Source organism: Periplaneta americana, chromosome 3, assembly GCF_040183065.1.
Source record: "Periplaneta americana isolate PAMFEO1 chromosome 3, P.americana_PAMFEO1_priV1, whole genome shotgun sequence".
Classification (NCBI taxonomy): Eukaryota; Metazoa; Arthropoda; class Insecta; order Blattodea; family Blattidae; genus Periplaneta; species Periplaneta americana.
Window position 1 is genome coordinate 117,515,232 of NC_091119.1, and position 19,942 is coordinate 117,535,173.

A 19,942-nucleotide genomic window follows, 5' to 3' on the forward strand; every position below is an offset into this window, starting at 1 on the left:
TAATGTCATTCAAATGCGTGCCATCATTTTGAATACACAATCACTTCATCATTTGCAGTATTTCTGCGATTTCATTATGGATATTGTTTTTGAGTTCCTTGATTGTGGTCTGTTGTCAAATAGTTTCGCCTCCAAGTATTCCCAAAGGAATTAATTGCAAACTGACTTCTCAAGTGCACAAGAAGGCCATGCATGATCACAAAGCTGTGAGATGACACATCCAGGAAACATTTCACACAAGAATTCCATGGAAGCTTAAGTGGCATGGACAGTAGCACCATCTTCCTGGAACCATATTGTAAGTTGGTCAGTTCTATGTTCGTTGTTTTGAATCTAGAAAGTTTCGCAGCATGTGCACATAGCAAACAAAATTCGCTATTACAGCACTTCCATTTCCTAGGATACAGCTATGGACCCACCATAACAAATGTTGCCACACTGCACAAGTCACACACTGACAATGAAGAGATCGTTTGTGGAGCTATTGAAGATTTTCTTCCGATCAGTAGCATAGGCCCTATTTATTGACGCAGCCAGATAGGTGGAAGTGTGTCTCATCAATACTAGTCATAAGAATAATCACGCCATTATTAAAAAATCTCTAAGATGGACTTCCAAAATTCTGAGCAGTTTTCTCAGTCAAATTCATGTAAATCCTGTACCATCGTCATTTTATAGAAGTGAAAATGCAAATTCCAGTACAGAATTCTTTGTACACTACGATCAGAAATTCCTAATGCAATAGCATGCTTGGTGACAGAATGATGTGGATTTCTCATAGATGTCTGCTGGATGCTGAACATTCTAAATATTTTCTGGTGTGCCAACATTGCACACTGTAACCAACAGTTTATTTTTCAATGTCAAACTCGTCGCTCTAAAATTATTTACCCGCAACAATATCGTAATTCGACTACGAACTCTGCCATGGCGACCTGTATTTAAGAGTTGACGAAATATTGTTGAGTTTTGATTACACACTTGCACTTTTAAAAAATGTCTCGACGACGAATGCACGGATGTCCAGCCACTGCTCCATAGTTACTGAAATGGCATACAACTAGTTTGATCACTCTCAGCTCGTGCTGCCTCCATCAACAGTCGAACTACAAGAAGTATAAAATTACCAGATTTTCCTGCCGAACCCTGTATTTACAATCCTTGTATGTAGATATTTACCTGGTATATATTCATTAAATTTGTTGAGTGTAGAATTTTTCAAAATGAATGTACATATTGGTATCCTGTCAACTGTGAAATTTGATCAGTTATTCATTGGCCTATTCATAACCGCTACACAGGCATGCTCTCATGTGTCGTTCTTCATGACAATGCTCGCCCACACATTGTCAGGAAGACAAATGATTTTCTGCGTGATGAATTTCATTACTAAACTTATAAGCATCCACCCTACAGTCCGGACTTGGAACTATCGTATTTTTATGTTTCCGGGGAAGGAGCACCTTACTGAGAAAAGACTATCTTCTAGTCTCTCAGCCAGTGGACCAGTCAGTCGGTCAATTAATTGGTTGGTCAGACAGTAAATCATTCAGTCAATAGTCAGGCAATCGGCCAGTTGATCAGTCAGTTTGTCTGTAGTCTGTTCAATTGGTCTGTCAATCAATCATTCAGTCAATAGGTCAGTCGGTCAGTTGTTCCATCTGCTGACTAACTGAATGACTGACCAAAAGATTACGGGCAGACACAATTGACAGCCCAGCTGATATACCAACCATTTGGATGCTCAAATAACACACTGACCGAAAATTATTTAAAAGAAGCTGTCAAGGACTGGATGAATCAACAGGCAGCCACTTTTTGCAACGAAGAAATACTTAAACTGGTCTCGAGGTATAAGAAGTGCCTAAATGTCCAGTGTGACTCTGTAGAAGTAGGTTAAGGTGTGAGGAAAACATTGTATCGGTATATTTAGTTTCTTTAAGATTATAATAAATATTTTTATGATTTAACATCCTCCTCTTTGTGAACTGCCTTAGTAGCACAATAACACGCAGCCAAGAACATAAATGTTTCATGCAATTACAGGGATCCTATAAATCTGTCACTTTTTTTTTGTCTTTTTTTTTTTTTTTTTTTTGCATTGCAATTTGCTAACTCAATGTGATGAAATTTTACTTTGAAAAGGATGGTTACCAAGGCCAGATTGCAAAGGCCATTTAATTAACAAATAACACTGCATCATAAGTGTCCAATTTTTGTAAGGGGAATCTCAAGGAGATTACTGTGTTTTCTGTAACAACAGAGGAAATGGTTCGAGTCCGAAATGATCACAATGAACAGATTGAAAATGCAAAAAACCATCCCTGGGACGTACTGCATGCACCAATTTGTATCTCTGTCTACATATGGAATTGGAGCAAAATAATTAAGTTCTGATATGGATTACAATGTGATATTTGACATATTTAAACCTGTTGTGAATCCAGATTTCAAGGCAATTTCTTATGCTGGTTGTGTGTCTGAATCTTTGTGGTATGTGGGTTTTACTGAAAAAGTTAATTATGAAGAAAGTGATGCTGCAATAAAAACGTGTGTGTCCAGTGACTATCCACTTCACTTACCGGTACGTGATACGGGTTTCACATATTGCAGATAGATGGCAGGAGTGTGACTTATTTTTAAGCTGCACACCACTTTAGTATGCCACACTATGTATGATGTGTATCTGTGGAGAGTTATGTCGTGTATTAGGGTGAGTGTATGTGTAAGTGTAGTGCAGGGAATGGGTGAGGATGATGAGGAAGGGAGAAGGTGAAACCCAATGCTGGCACGTAGCCTACTCCTGTCAAATAGCACTAAGGGGGCCAGGCTTAAGGTCCCCATCCAATGAATGAGTCACTATCAACAGTGACATATGCCTTCTCTTCATATGCACTACAGAGAGATTTGGGATTTAACCCAGGCATATCAATGCACTAGTAAAAACATTAAATAAACAATAATTCATGTAGATTTGAGCTATTGTTGTGGACAAGTTTTAGTACACTATCTCCTTCGCAAGTAATTTTATTTAAATGTTTTATGAAAAAAAAATAAGCATATGAACCATACCTTATTCAGCAGTGCGTTTTTCTCAAGGACATGCTTCAGCTTACTTGTCACCATTTTTCCAATTTCATCTAATTCACTGTTCATATCTAGTTCTATTTTCTTCACAAGAGCCATCCCTTTTTTCTGAAGTTGCGCTATAGCTGGTGATACAGACCCAAAATGTGACTTGATGTATGCTTATTTACCCTTCAGTTCACTGTATGAATTCAATCCTTGAGCATTTTGAATAGACTTCGCATCCTTCAATTTAAGAGTATCGACAACTGTTTTAACAATACAGTTCTCTCTCTCATATGTGGGAAAGGAATGATGTAAAGTTATGCAGTGCGGCTGATTGCACTTCCTGCCTGTCATGTCAGAACTGTGTAGCTGACATGAACTCGTAAATTGGAATCATACGGACTTTTTGACTACACAAATATAATAATAACAATAATAATTATTATTATTCTTATAAAAGTAATAAAGGAGTGTATGTGAATATGATACAGTGTGCAAATGATATGTGGTATAAAGGGTAACCAAGATTTCATGCTATAAATTTGAAGTTATAAAGGAAAGATACAGTTTTTAACTCCATGGACTACCTTATATCAGCTAATAATATCTCGTGGAGAAGTGTCAGGCCTAAATAAATCTGAGTGTCACAATATGGTAAAGAGTACAGAAAACAGTAGGGTGTGTGGTTTATCTGAGCCAGGCATTTCAGATATCAGTATCAGTAATAATGACACGAATCAATTAGGACTATTTCATTTCATCCCGATGACTTAAATAGGGCGAAAGGTGATTGTGATCCTATTTCTAACAATCCTAGAAGGTAGATAAGTGGATTACGTTACTCAAAATATGGACAGTGATTTTAAAAATTCACGCAGGAATTATATACTGATTTTCCGAGGTATACTTAAGTAAAAGTTTGTTTTACAGAACTATGAGGAATGATGAGAAACAACAAAGACAGTGTCAGTTATCTCCATTAATATATTGCGGCCACTGATTTTTGTATATTTAAAACCTAAATCTTTACCACAGTGTGCAGAGAAGAAACACTGCCATGGAAGATTCCACATCTCGTAGTGAAATTCGCATCTTCTTTAACGTAGTCAGTAATATAAAAATACATGCTGACAGAATAACTATGAAAACAATGGCCATGACAGAACACCAATACTTTCTGTGACACAGTAAGGAAGATTAAACTCACTCGAACAAAACAGCTGGCTATCACATGCTCGCTGTGAAACAACCATGGACCCTGGTTGGCTGATTTGAGCAGTTACCATGGTGATGCCTTAAAGCAGCTGAACTGCCAATACCTCTCTAGTTTTGTATAGACTATAGAAGAAATCGCCAGAAAAGATGGGCAAAAATCCTGACCTATCTTGGCAAAACTCTTAAGAGCCCTAACCAAACTCTCACAAAGTCTTTCCTGCATCTGAGAGAAGCAGGGGCGTATTTTGCGGATTACCGGGGCTACCGGTGGTAGCCCAAGGAAATTACAAAAGAAAAAGTTTATAATATAACATAATGTAATAATTTTGTATTATTAGTTTTACCACAGTAATTAAAATTAAGGTAATCGTTAGATTAATTTGCGCTCTCTGCTCTCGAAAAGAAACAAGTTGTCAAGGCGGCATCGCTGGAGAAACCGCTGTTACGAGGGGTAGCCTGTGACCGTTCCGCTAACGCTGTTCTGTCGCACAACTGCCCATCCCCCTCTCCCTTCTGTTTCTATCGTGCACTGTAGGCCGGGTGAGTTGCCGCTCTCGTGATCGGTTTCTTCACAGGCACAAAGCAACAATATGCTTAGTACGCTAGCTCATCAATGTGATTGCGTTCTTGCAGTGCAGTATTTTAAATTTTTGATTTGTTCGAATGTCTAAGAGTTATATTAATTGTTAATTATTAAGTTTTTAATTTCCCAATTAAGTGATATTGTGAAAAATATGGCAGAACAAGTTTCTGGAGAGGTTTGTGTTGAAAATGACTGTGTAATAGAAGGTTTATTAAAAGTGCCTTTTAACCGTCGTACATACAATGAGAAAGTTGAAATTGTGAAAATGGAAAGACCAACTCCTGAGTTAAATTTGTTCATGGACGTAAAAGAAAAACAGCGTGAATACACACGCCATTTCACTTCAACATCATATGGTAAGTGGAATTGGTTGTGTGGTACTTCTAAACTGTCTAAACTATTTTGCTGGCCATGTTTGTTATTTAGCCCGCGAAACTAATGTGTGGTCAAAAGAGGGGTTTTCTAATATGAACTCCCTTCGAACGGCAGTCCTAAAACACGACAAATCAAAAGCTCATATTTGTAGTAGCATGAACTTTGCAAACTTTGGGAAGACAAGAATTGATTTACAGCTAGATAAGCAAAAAGCTCTACACATCAATCAACACAATGATCTTGTGAAAAAAAAATCGGGAGATTTTACTGCGTCATATTAACGCAGTCTGCTTTCTAGGAAAACAAGAATTGGCTTTTCGGGGTCATAATGAGAGTGTGGAATCAGACAATAGAGGAAATTATATTGAATATTTAAGTTCCTTAAGTGAATTTGACCATTTACTGGCCAATCATCTTGAGAGTTCAACAGTATTTCGTGGTACTTCTCCTGCAATTCAGAATGACTTAATATTTGCTATAAGTGCGGTTATGATAAAGAACATAAAATCTGAAATAGAAGAAACACCTTTTGTGGCCATTGTTGTTGATGAAACAAGTGACTGCTCTAATCAGAGTCAATTGTCCACTGTTTTAAGATAAGTCGATAGTACTGCCAATGTTCAAGAACGGTTTATAGGATTCACAAATGTCAGTTCGGACAAAATTGCTGCTGCTTTGTTTCAGCATGTGGAAGGTGTTATAGCAGAATACAATGTCGCCAATAACTTAATTGCACAGACATATGATGGTGCTTCAGTTATGGCGGGAAATATTAATGGCTTAAAAACAAAAGTTCAAGAAAAGTATCCTCAAGCACTATTTGTCCATTGTTCCAGCCATGTTCTCAATTTAGTTTTGCAACAAACTACTTCATCCATTCCAGAATGCCGCATTTTTTCAAAACACTGTCGGGTTTAGCTGCATTTTTCTCATCATCTCCTAAAAGATCAGAAAAACTCAGGAATTTATGAAACAGAAACTCCCAAAAGTAGCACCAACTAGATGGGATTTTACATCTCGGCTTGTAAATACAGTGAAGGAATACAGAGAACAACTGACTGCTTTTTTGAAAATATCATTTGTAATGACTCTGAAGAAAACTGGGATGATGATGTAATTGTGCAGGCTCAAGGATATTTGTATTTTTTCACACAGTTTCAGAATATATTTCTTCTTGAAATCTATGCTAGAGTGTTCGCACATACAGATGTGCTCTACAATATTCTTCAGACAAAAAGTCTAGACATAGCATACTGCTTGCAAGAGGTATCGAAGTTAAAAAATACTATATCCGAGTTCAGACGTAGTGGGTTTCCGTCCATATGTAGTAATATGGAAAATGAAAATTCTTCAGCCAATACAATGGAACCACCATTAAAGCGAAGAAAAGGAGATGATGAATTGAAATACAGGCAGCTGTACTACAGCATACTAGATCATATGCACATGGAAATTACTGACAGATTTTCTGATTATGGAAAGCTTCAGTTCACACATCTTCTAAATTCTCAAAAATTTTCTGCTTATAGAGAAAACTTCCTGAATGAGGCACTAAACAAATTATTTCAGTCCTATAACAGTCACTTTGATCAAGTGTGTTTGAAAAATGAATTAAGTGTAATATATTCAGCAGAAATCTTTGATTTTTCGAACAAACCTATCCATGAAATATTATCTGCCATATATGAAAACCAGCTGAACCAAGTTATTCCTGAAGTCCTTAAATTGGCAACATTAATTGTGACAATACCAGCTACGTCAGCAACGGTAGAAAGAACATTTTCTGCGTTGAAGAGAATAAAATCTTACTGTAGATCAACTCATACACAAGAACGTTTATCCGGCTTGGCACTGATGTCCATTGAAAAGTCATTTCTACAGAAACTTCGCAAGCGGCCCAACTGTAATTTCAGTGACGAAGTCATCAAAGTATTTTCGTCCCAATCAAGACGTCTGGAATTCATATATAAATAGGTAAGGAATTTTATTATAGGGATTTTAAAATATATTTTGCGTAATAATAGGGTCAGTGGTAGCCCAGACCCTTAAACCAGTATACGCCACTGGACAGAAGAACACTTAAGAGAACAGTGTGGTTAATTATTGGATATGAACACAGAGCTATAACTCATATGATGAAGGCTGATGTGCAAGAATGCAAAAATTCTCTAAAATCCCCCTTTTTACTACCACTACTACTCTATTTTCTCTTATCACTGGCAAATAGAGCTGCATTCGAAAACAAAAAATATACCAAACTCCACTACTGGTATTCAAACATCAATTTACAGGAATTAATAAAATTGGTATGGAGTAACAGACTAGAATATTTTCGGCATAAAAATAAATTTTGGGCTCCCCAACTTTTCTTTGTCCTATATGTACAAGAAATTTCTACTGTTAATAAGTTTTACAGACGCTAGAAGACATTTCAGAAAAAGCAAAATATTGATAATTCTAAGATAAATAAATGTTTAAAATAGTCAAGGCTCATGATACTTTTGTACGAAAAAGTGTAAATAAAAAATTAATTAATTAAAAATTATGAAATAAGTCTTCATGAAAAGAAGATCTTTACTGGGTAATTATATCTTTCAATTAATTAACATTTCTGTGCTGGCTGAATGGTTAATATATTGTAAAATATACAACTACAGACACAGAATACTGATAGCATAAATCAATGACACTGGTCCTTAACTCTGAACATTACACACTGATTATTATTTTGTATCACAACAAATGCTTCAGGACTAGATGGAATGTATTACAAATTGAACACTGGACATTTTACACTAGCTTTGTTTCTCTTTGGCTTCTGCTGACCTCTTTAATTTGGCTTTCAACCAACTAAGAAGATGGTTCTGTCCTTCATTATCTTTCAGTCGTAACCTGTAAAAAATAAATAATCTATATCACATTTTCTTTTACTAATGGGAAGTAATCGACATATCATAATCAAATATATTGCTACAAGTTTTCTCGTGTAATTAATAAACAACGAAATCTAATGTTAAGCTGGCACAAATCACTATGTACACATACGAACTGAAAGTTTTGTTTTCCAGTAAACCTGTAGAAGCAGATTCTGTATGACCCACATATATGCAACACAATAAAACAACAAATCTGCAGAGGCAGCTATTCATATTTTACTCTAACTATAAGTAAGTATCAATGCTCTGTGTTATAACCACCAAAGAGTATTCAATTCAAACATCATAGTATATACTGAACAATTAGAATTTTTCTGTGACTCTATATTATGTTCTGTGCTGTGTGTCGTGTTTCAGGGTGTCATGCCATTGGACTAGCATTAATGAATGAAAAAAGGTTAGGTTATGTTTTATTAAAGACACTCGCAACTGCCGAGGTTATATCAGCGCCACTGGTGTGCCGGAATTTTGTCCCGCAGGAGTTCTTTTACATGCCAGTAAATCTACCGACATGAGCCTGTCGCATTTAACCACATTTAAATGCCATCGACCTGGCCCGGGATCGAACCTGCAACCTCAGGCATAGAAAGCCAGCGCTATACCAACTGTGCCAACCAGGCCGACTTTAGTTTAGTGAATGAATGCTGGTTCAGATTTTCATGGGGGAAGAAATTTTATCATTAAATTTAGGTCAGTATATCAGACCAGTGCCCACATAGCATCGTGATGAATTTGAAAAGCTACAGTAGGTAGTATCTAGTTTCACAAGTCAGCTGGCTGCTAATACGGTAAATTATCCTTCATACCTAAACATGGATGAGAATTATTTTCATATTTAAAATCTATTTTAAAATTGGTAGAACAAAACCATAATGTAAATGCTGACATGTTTGGTCTATTTTATAGGCTTTCCTTTTTTTTCCAAGACTGTAATTTCAAGGCCCAAGTCATTATGACATATGAGAAGTGCTATATAATGTAGTATTTTTGACTTTGAATTACCAGTAGTAGAAGAACCAGGAGGGAAGTGTTTTTCTTACAGAGAGGGATGAAAGTCGGTGGTACTTGAGAAATAGAATAGTTGAAAGGGACTGACTTGGCCTCTTAAGGAACTAATTTTAGCGTATATATCATAATGCACTAGAAGAAGTGCTAAGAAAATGTAATATTTAATGTATCATCATTATTATTATTATTATTATTATTATACATTTATTGCTAATTATGAAATTCTACAATTTTTTCTTTAAATATTTTACAAATACAACATTTCATCACCACCACCACCATCATCATGTAGCTTCCAAGGAGTTAGGCCACAGACTGATCTTAGAGATCGAGTCTCTTCAGTGGTCTTCCAGAGTTTCTTGTATCTGCAGAGGTGTAATTTTTTAGTAATCTAGAATATTTGTTGCGGGGTACCCTGTTGACATGTTCTGTTCACTTTGGCTTATAATTTAAAATATGTTCATAGACTAATGTCACTCTCAATTCTTCCAAAATTTCTATATTTGTTTTGTAGCTAGGTTTGCCAACTGTTTTTGAAGAAAATATGGGAGACTCAGCGATCTGCAATATTTCACTTAGAAAATTGACAAATTATTCAATTCATTTAGGCTTAAATTACGAGTATTTTGAGACATTTTGCCTCGCATAATATTTTCAAATAAATTGTAACTTTCCCTGCATAAGTAGTGCAGTTTTGATTTGATTAGAGGTTTCGAACATCTATTCACTTACTGTTCATAAAAGAAAACACTCTCCGTATGAGCTTTGCTGCCTGGTATGCTTACAACAGAACTCACTAGTTTTTTTTTCTGAATTTCTAATACTAACACTGTTTGATTTTAAACTGTGAGCCCTAAAACTATTTCTGGTAAGTATTACCTCCTACAGAGATTGCACATTTCAGTGCATCTCTGGAATAACTGAATCCATAATATAAATCACATTCGATCATGAAAAAATTAAAAGTTGCAAATAGATTTTTGCATTATGTACAAATCAGGAAGAAAAATGCTCGAAGAGAAGAAAAATGCGGGAATTAGGAGACTGTTACAAGTTAGGGCTCAATACAGGAGATCCTGAAAAATAGGGAGGGTTGGCAACCCTATTTGTAGTCATTTCATTTATAACCTGCTGTTCTCCTCAAATATTTAGTTTCTGCTGCAGTTATCCTTCATTTATCTTTTGCCTTGGTTGTCCAGTTCTCACAACCATATTGTAGAGTTGGAAGAGCCAATATGTTATATAAACTTATCTAGATTTTAACTGAAGTTTGTTTCGATTTAAATACATTATTATCGACACCAGTAACCTTTATGAAATTAATTTATGATTAATATCAAATTCAGTTTCATATGAAACAATTTTACCTAAATATTTATTAAACTGATTTCCCTCTTCGATAATTTGGTTATTTATGACAATTTTGCTTCTTATTGGTGACTGACCTTTAAATGCCATACTTAGTTTTTTGTATAGATATTGTTAAATTATATTCTTGTATTTTTTTGTATGTGCAAAGGTTGTGTGAACTTAAAAAAAAAAAAAAAAAAAAAAAAAACACACGCACGCACGCACGCACGCACACACGCACACACACACACACACACACACACACACACACACACCCCCCGCGCGCCATTAATTTTAGGGGGTTATCCTTTGAGATATTTCAAACAAAAAAGTTACATACAATTTTGCTCGTTTTTGCTTCCTTTTCGAGATAAAAAATGTTTATAAGAAAAATTTCATAGTGTGTTTTAGGAAAGTCACTGATTTAATTCCCAATATTCTCAGTCAACATTATGTCTCAGGCCAGCAGTTGTATTACATCTAGGTTCACCTATGTAAATGATTTAATAATTCTATTACACAATTTTACAATTAAATTCTGGTTTTCCGTTAAGTCGGTTACAAGATTACAAAAATATATTCATTTCAATTTTCAATCATATGATTTATCATTCTTATTACAAATTAACATTTGTTAATACATGTTAATTATGAAGAAATGTATGAACGTTTTCACCTATATGGCATCATCAGATACATGTTTATTTCAATCGAATGAGTTATTCTTATTACAAATTAACATTTGTTAATACATGTTATAATTATGAAGAATTGTATGAACGTTTTTGCCTGTACTGCATCATGTATCTAAATACATGTTTGTTTCAATCATATGACTTATCATTCTTATTACAAATTAACATTTGTTGTTGTTTTCTAATGCCAGGCATTTGACAATAAAGTCATTTGACCTCTTGCACTCCAATATTTTTCAAAGATATTATGACCAGCCAATGAAGCACAGATTTTGAGGTGTTCCGAATTCATTTTTTGGTTTGAGTTGCACAATGGGCAGTTAGGGGACTGATATATTACAATTCTATGCAGGTGTATAGCCAAACAAGCATGGCCTGTTGCCAATCTAAATGCAGCTACAGACGATTTTCGTGGTAAATCGGGAATTAACTGTGGATTTTGATGCAGAGAGTTCCATTTTTTCCCTTGGGATTGTGTTATCAAATTTTGTTTGTTGAAGTCTAAGTATGTAGATTTAATAAATCTCTTCACAGAGTAATATGTAGATTTAGTAACAGGTCTGTAAGTAGCAGTGCTGCCCTTCTTTGCTAAAGCATCCGCATTCTCGTTTCCCAGGATTCCACAATGGGATGGTATCCATTGGAATACAATTCTTTTATTGAGTGATATTAATTGAGAGAGGATTTTAGTTATTTCTGCAGTTTGAGATGAAGGTGTGTGTGTTTAGAGACGATTGATAGAATAGCTGCTTTGGAGTCTGACAATATAACTGCATTCCTAAATTTATTGATGTGGCATAGAAGATTCCTGAGACATTCACTTATTGCAAAGATTTCACCATCAAAACTTGTTGTTCCATATCCAAGTGATCTATAAAGTGAGAAGAGACAGCAAGTAACACCTGCACCGCACCTTGTTCTCTGGAGATCAAGGATCCGTCGGTGTGTAAATGAAGCCAGTTTTGTGAAGGGTACCTAATATTAATTGTCTGTAAAGACAATTGTTTCAGTATTTCAGTGTTTACTTCTGATTTCAGTATTTCTTCTGTCAAATTTAGATTATATTCTATATTTAATAGAGTTAAAGGGTTTGGTTTAATTTGTAAGTTTTCTTTTAAATTCAGGATACTGATTTTTTGTTTTAATTCTTGAATAATGGATATGAAACTTTTTTGAGTTTTCAATCTACAGAGAGGACTGTATGAATGCCAATTGTTTCCTGGTAATCTGATAAGTTTTTCAAATTGAATCAGTGCTTTTTCTTCTATTGTCATTTTGATACTGTTAATATTAGTGAGGAACCTCATAGAATCTATTGGAGTTGTTTTGATTCCACCAGTAATGAGTCTGAGAGCTTGGTTTTGAACATATTCTATGTCGTTTATGAAAGGTGAAGTAATTAAAATTTCTCCGCAGTATGTCAGCACTGGCTGTATAAACATTTTGTATGTAGTGTTCAAAGTATTCCTAGAGCATTCCCATTTCTTTCCTGCTAGTCTTTTTAGAAGGGAGAATCTTTTACGAGCTTTTTCAGAAATGTATTTCAAATGGTTGCTCCGTGTTAACTTACTATCGAAAATAACTCCAAGATATTTGGATCCATAAGTCCTAGGAAGGTGTTGGCCATTGTATTGGATATTGAATTCTCTTTCTTTTTTACCGAGTGAAAATAACATGTAACATTTGTTAATATATGTTAATTATGAAGAAATGTATGAACGTTTTTGCCTATATGGCATCATCAGAGACATATGCTGTATAGGCGAAAACGTTCATACATTACTTCATAATTAACATGTATTAACAAATGCTAATTTGTAATAAGAATGATAAGTCATATGATTGAAAATTTAAATAAATATATTTTTGTAATCTATTATATAGGGCGTGACAGTGGGATATGACGGTTTTTGTAGCCCTGTTGTGGAATGCTCAGGACGAAGTGAAAGAAAACACATATACTGGAAGTAATCCAGTACAATGCAATTTATTAATGTCTGATTACTTTTTAGAAATTACATTTCACAAGTAGCCTCCACGGCAACGAATACATTCCTGCAATCTGCTATGAAAGTTATGCATAACTCGCCCCAATAAAACAGTTTTTTTCAGCTGGATGATGGTGCGAGGATTGTTGTGATACACCCTACTTTCGAGATAACCCCATAGAAAGTAATCAGCTGCAGTCAGGTCAGGAGATCTTGGTGGCCAGGCAATGTCTCCAAATCGTGAAATTATTCATCCTGGAAACATGTTTCGCAGACAGTTCATTGAACCATGAGCAGTGTGTGCTGATTACTTCCTACGGGGTTATCTCAAAAGTAGGATGTATCGCAACAAGCCTCGCACCATCATTCAGCTGAAATGAAACATAAGGAACAAAATTAATGCCACTGAACCTGTTTTGTTGGGGCAAGTTATGCAGAACTTTCATAGAGACTGCAGGAATGTATTCGTTGCAGTGGAAGCTACTTACGAAATGTAGTTTCTAAAAAGTAATCAGACATTAATAAATTGCATTGTACGAGAATACTTCCTATATACGTGTTTTCTTTTAATTCGTCCCGAGTGTCCCATAAGAGGGCTATAAAAACCGTCATATTCCACTGCCACACCCTATGCAACCTTGGATGAAAATTAGCATTATGTCTCAAGCCAGCAGTTGTATTACATTTGGGTTCAGTGATTTAATAACTCTATTATACAACCTTGGACCAAAATTAGCATGTCTCAGGCCAGCAGTTGTATTGCATTTAGGTTCAGCTATGCAAATGATTTAATAAATCTATTATACAACCTTGGATCAATATTAGCACTGTGTCTCAGGCCAGCAGTTGTATTATATTTGGGTTCAGCTAAGTTAATTCAATTGTTTCTCCTGGTGTGTGTTTTTTTTTTTTGGCAGGTACTTGACTGATAGTCATTCAGCCATATGAAGCAGTTGTGTAGACCAGAGTGCACCATAGGAGGCTGGTTTACTCTATATCTATAATGAGGTAAGATGATGGAGATTTGTTGGAATGCTACATGGGAACCAGAGCTCCCAGAGAAAACCTGAGGCTTGCCCAAACACAAATTATAAATGTAGGTTGTAATGGAAAATTAGGTTCACTCATTAGTTAGGTTATTTTAACTATTATTAATTATATTATTGTGTGTAATTAAGTTATCATTACCACTGTTTCCCTACATACAGTATGCGCCAAAATATACAGTACTGGATTTCATGCAGCCCGCATGCGCATGCCTGTGCGTCTGCGTGTTGTTGCATCACCATTATGTATTGCTAGTTGTGTAACGAACATTGTGCTGTGTGGTTGGAATTGATAATGGGTCTCGCGACGGAGGAAAAAGCATTCATAGTGGAGTATTATTTTCACTCGTACGGAAATGGTTATCAAGGCGGACCGAGTTTAAAGTTAGTGGCGCAACAATATCGTGAACACTTTAATCAGCCGTCACCAAGCAACACAGTTATGCTGTCTATCGTTACAAAATTTCGTCGTGTGGGTAGTGTATTGTGTCAACAGAAGGGAAGGTCTGTTAGGCCAGTAACTGTGTCCACAAATGACAATCATGGACGTGTCCTCAATCAGGTGTTGCAGTCACCAAAGCGAAGTCTTCGACGAACATCCCTGAAATTAAACATCAACAATACGTCACTTCGACGATTGTTTAAAGACTTAGGTAGATTTCCGTACTGAATACAGGTTGGACAATGATTGACGGAGCAAGATAGGCATGTCAGGATTGAATACTGTGCAAGATTTTTGGCCATGGTGTACGAGAATCCAGATTTCTTGCTCAACGTGTTGTTCTCCGACGAAAGTCACGTTCACTTGGACGGTTTCATCAATTGCCAACAACTCGCTTTCTTGGTTTAGAGAGGCCAGATGTTATCGTTCAGAAACCGCTACATAGTGTGCGTATGATGATTTGATGTGCAGTGTCAGGAAACGGTGTGCTAAGCCCGTATTTCATTGAGGATGATGATGGTATACCTCTTACTGTTACCCAGGAACGTTACAGAAACATGGTGGTCAGGCCATTTATTCAGGATCTAAGAAGGTTTTGTCGTGCCAGGAACATTCAAATGAATAGACAGTGGTTCAAACAAGACGGGGTGACCTGCCACAGCGCTCGACAGTCTCTGGCTATGCTGCAAGAAACCTTTCCAGGACGAATCATTTCCCGTGGGACTGAGTTCCCCTACCCATCACATTCTCCCGATCTTACACCACCTGATACTTACGTGTGGGGAATGTTAAAGGAGAACATTTTCAACTGTAATGATCCACCCACAACTGTGCCTGCATTACGTCATAAGATCGTCTCGTTTTTCAGACTCTGCAGCAACCTATGTTCCAGAATATGTTTCAAAATCTGCGTGATCATTATGAACACTGTCTACAGTGCAATGGAGCACATTTTGAACATTTACATTATCATCCCGATAACTAACAACAACAAATAACAGTAATATATTGTTCCAGTACTGTATATTTTGGCTCATACTGTAAATAAATAAATACATACATACATATCGGGGGTTTGCTGGGGATCAAAATTGGGTTCACAGGATTGTAAGTCTAGGGCTCAAACCATTACACCACTATGATGGCTCATCTACTCCTGGTATTATAATCATAAAATTAAATTTATTCCAATGTTTATGTACGTAAGTCAGTAAGGTATTATAATAAATTTGTTCAATTTTGAATTCTACAAAGAGAAGTTCTGATGGGTATTCAATAGGTTTTTAAAGCGAATTTTTAATTATATACTTTTGAAGTAAAAGTAAAGGAGTAAATGTAGTTTTAAAAATGCTTCCCAGGCAATTTATACCACAGTGAATCACTGATTCAATTAGAGTTAAATATACATATTGCAATACACTAGTTGGCAAATAAGAACAAGGGATTGCAAATTTGTGAATTGTTTTATGCAATCTGGCACACAGGTAAGTAGTGTGCTTATCCCAACTTGGTATTATAATTTTACTGACATGAATTGGAGCATGTACAATTAAAGAACTATATATCTTTATAGACATAATCTTAACCATTAAGTCTTATACATCTCGCACATGCAGTGTCCAATTCTGATTTTTATCACCTAGAAAAGTCATGCAAAAAAGGAGCATTATGTCAAGCCCGTTGATAGACAGGCAACACATAATCAGATATTATTGTATTTATCAAAGGAAGCTTTAAATATAAAAAGGAGCATCTTCTGCGGACCTCTGGAGAAAGAACTAAAGAAGAGACTAGTGAAGTGCTTTGTGTGGAGTGTAGCACTGTATGAGGCAGAAACATGGACATTACGACTAAGTGAAGAGAAGCAAAAAAGGGGTAGTATGTGGCCTCGAGGGTTCACAATTTGCTGATGGTTGTGAACTATTAAAACTCGAGAAACGCCATTTAATCCTACCAAGTCCTACATATCCATGTCCACGTCATGGTCCCTGGGTAACGCTAAGCCATGTGAGGGCGCAAAGCGAGTCCTTGACGCTATAATTGAGACTTATCAGCTAAGGGAGTAAACCCTGACAGAAAATCATCGTCCCCTCAGGATTGCTGGGAGGTTAGGCGTAGGGTTAGCGACTCTACCCTGTAAAAAAAACTATTGCTATGAAACCCAAAGAATTAGTAAACAGACGGATTAATCGTTGGGAACTTGGCTTGAAAAAGGTAAATGAGTTACTGATTGGTACTTGGAACGTCCTAACATTATACAAACCAGGAGCATTGAAAACGCTGATTGAACAATTGAAAATATGTACTGCGGACATAACAGCAATACAGAAAGTGAGATGGTTAGGTGAAGGAGTCATTGAGAAGAAAGAATGTACGGTCTTCTATAGTTGTAACAAGCATATACATCAATTTGGTACAGGATTTGTAGTCAAGCATATTATCATGGACTTTAAACCCTTAAGTGATAGAATATGCATCCTTAGAACTAGAGGTAAATTCTTCAATTGTAGCCTAATTAATGTCCACGCTCCGACAGAAGACAAGCGAGATAACGAAAAAGAAAGTTTTTATTATCAATTAGATAAAGCTTACGACTCCTGTCCCAAGAACGACATTAAAATTATACTAGGTGATCTGAACGCACAAGTTGGTAAAGAAAGTGTATACCAAACCACCATTGGGAAACATAGTCTCCACAATGTCAGTAATGACAATGGATGTAGGCTAATAAATTTTGCAGCCTCTAGAGGAATGGTCATAGAAAGTACAATATTTTGTCATAAGAAGATCCACAAAGGTACCTGGAAACACCCTGACGGAGTAACTGTGAACCAGATTGACCACATTCTAATAGATAAGAGACATATATCCAGCTTGATGGATGTTAGATCTTACAGAGGAGTTAATATGGACTCAGATCATTTTATGGTTATATCCAAATTTCGACAAAGAATATCAAATCATAAAAATGTAAATACACACCAAGTTAATAGCAGGAAAATCGTAAAATTCAACATTGAAGAGCTAAAAAATGAGAAAACTGAAACGTTATACAAGCAGCAAATGGAGGAGCAACTAAGAAATAGGAAGAATAACACGACAGCAAATAATGTGACAATAAATGAACAATGGAATGGAATAAAGAATATAATTACTAGAACAGCTGTAAGTGTATTAGGAGAAATTGATAAACCAGAAAGAAATCACTGGTTTGATGAGGAATGTGAATTGGTTACACAAGAGAAGAATTTAGCTTATACTGTAATGCTACAAAGAGGATGCACAAGACAATCTAAAGAAGAATATAGAATTAAAAGGAGAGAGGAGAAAAGAGTTCATAGGACAAAGAAGAGGATATATGAGAACCAGCATATGGAAAACTTAGAAGACTTCAGAAGGACAAACAATAGTAAGCACTTTTATAAAATTGTCAACTCCGATAGGAAAAACTTTAAACCTAGAATCACTATGTGTAAGGATAATGAAGGGATGATTTTAACAAAAAGGAATGAAATTCTAAAACGATGGACCGAACATTTTAAGGAACTTTTAAACAAGGAACATAATGATCTACAATGTATTATAAATAATAACGATTATAGGAATGATGATCATGATGATATTGATGAACCCACCGAAGAAGAGATAAGAGATGTAATAATTGGATTAAAGAAAAACAAAGCACCAGGAATGGATAGTATCCAATCAGAACTCCTTCAGAGTAGCAGTAATGAATTAATACAAGACATACAGAAATTGATTAAGGACATATGGACACAAGAAATGATTCCTGATGATTGGAGAATTGGAGTTATATGCCCATTACACAAGAAGGGTGGGCAGATGATTTGCTCTAATTATAGAGGAATAACGTTATTAAATACCACTTATAAGATATTCTCCAGAATCTTACACAACAGGCTATTACCATACACAGAAAGGGCCATAGGAAAATATCAAGCTGGCTTCAAAAGCAGAAAGTCGACAATTGATCAAATTTTTTACTTTAAGACAAATTATTGAGAAAACATATGAACAAAATATTGAAACTCATCACTTGTTTGTTGATTTTTCAACGGCATATGACAGCATCAATAGAGCTGAACTTTATAAGGCGATGGTAGAGCTGAACATTCCGAAGAAGCTGGTGAGACTAGTTAAAACATGCATGGATGACAGTCAGTGTCAAATAAAGATCCAATCTGAACTATCAGATTTATTTCAAACAACTAAGGGTCTAAGACAGGGTGACTCACTAGCGTGTCTTTTATTTAATATTGCCCTTGAAAAAGTGATAAGGGATGCAGATATACAAACTAGAAGTACAATACTCTACAAATCATCCCAAATACTGGCCTATGCTGATGATATAGATATCATTGGGATCTGTGGAGAATGTTAAGAGAACATTTACTGCTTTAGAAACAGCAGCCCAAAAAATGGGGCTGAAAATTAACGAACAGAAGACTAAGTACACGATTGTTGGATGTAAAAAACAAAAAAGGGACTTGACAACAACAACCCATTTAAAAATTAATCAATATAAATTTCAGAGGGTCTCTAGTTTTATATATCTGGGCTCCTTAATCAATGACACTAATGATATTAGTGAAGAAATTGATAGAAGAATTCAAAATGCCAATAAAGCATATTTTGGATTATTGAGGCACTTTAAGTCAAGACTTCTTACAAGGGAAACAAAATGCAATATTTATAATGTTTTGGTAAAACCTGTATTAACATATGGCAGTGAAACGTGGACCCTCTCAAAGACTCATATGTCAAGATTGAGATCCTTTGAAACCAAAATTCTAAGGAAGATATATGGCCCAATATGTGATAATGGAGAATAAGATACAACTTTGAACTTTACCAACTATATAAGTCCCCTGATGTGGTTACAGTCATTAAAATATCAAGATTAAGATGGGCAGGACATGTGCAAAGGATGGCAGATCATGAGATACCCAAGAAAGTTATGGGGAATAAATTTGAAGGAAAAAGGAGTTTAGGACGACCAAGACTGCGATGGATGGATGGAGTGTCAGACGATCTAAAGAAAGTGGGAATTAAAGGATGGTGGTTGGTTGCCAGGGACAGAGATGCATGGAAGAGAGTTCTAAGGGAGGCCGAGGCTCAAATTGGGCTGTAGCGTCGATGATGATGATAATGAAGAGAAGCAAATAGAAGCATTGAAATGTGGATATGGAGAAGGATGGAGCATATGAAATG

The 19,942-nt window shown here is 35.9% G+C and overlaps 1 protein-coding gene across 2 annotated transcripts in view; it reads right to left on the reverse strand.

The window, feature by feature from the left end:
• Positions 1–7,801: 7,801 nt before the first annotated feature.
• Positions 7,802–19,942, reverse strand: part of PIG-T (phosphatidylinositol glycan anchor biosynthesis class T) — a 47,105-nt gene continuing 34,964 nt past the window's right edge. For both annotated transcript variants that reach the window (XM_069821389.1, XM_069821387.1), the window contains one exon: positions 7,802–8,137. In XM_069821389.1, coding sequence (XP_069677490.1) covers positions 8,041–8,137 — 97 coding nt within the window. In that variant the 3' untranslated portion in view covers positions 7,802–8,040. The remainder of the gene's footprint in view (positions 8,138–19,942) is intronic.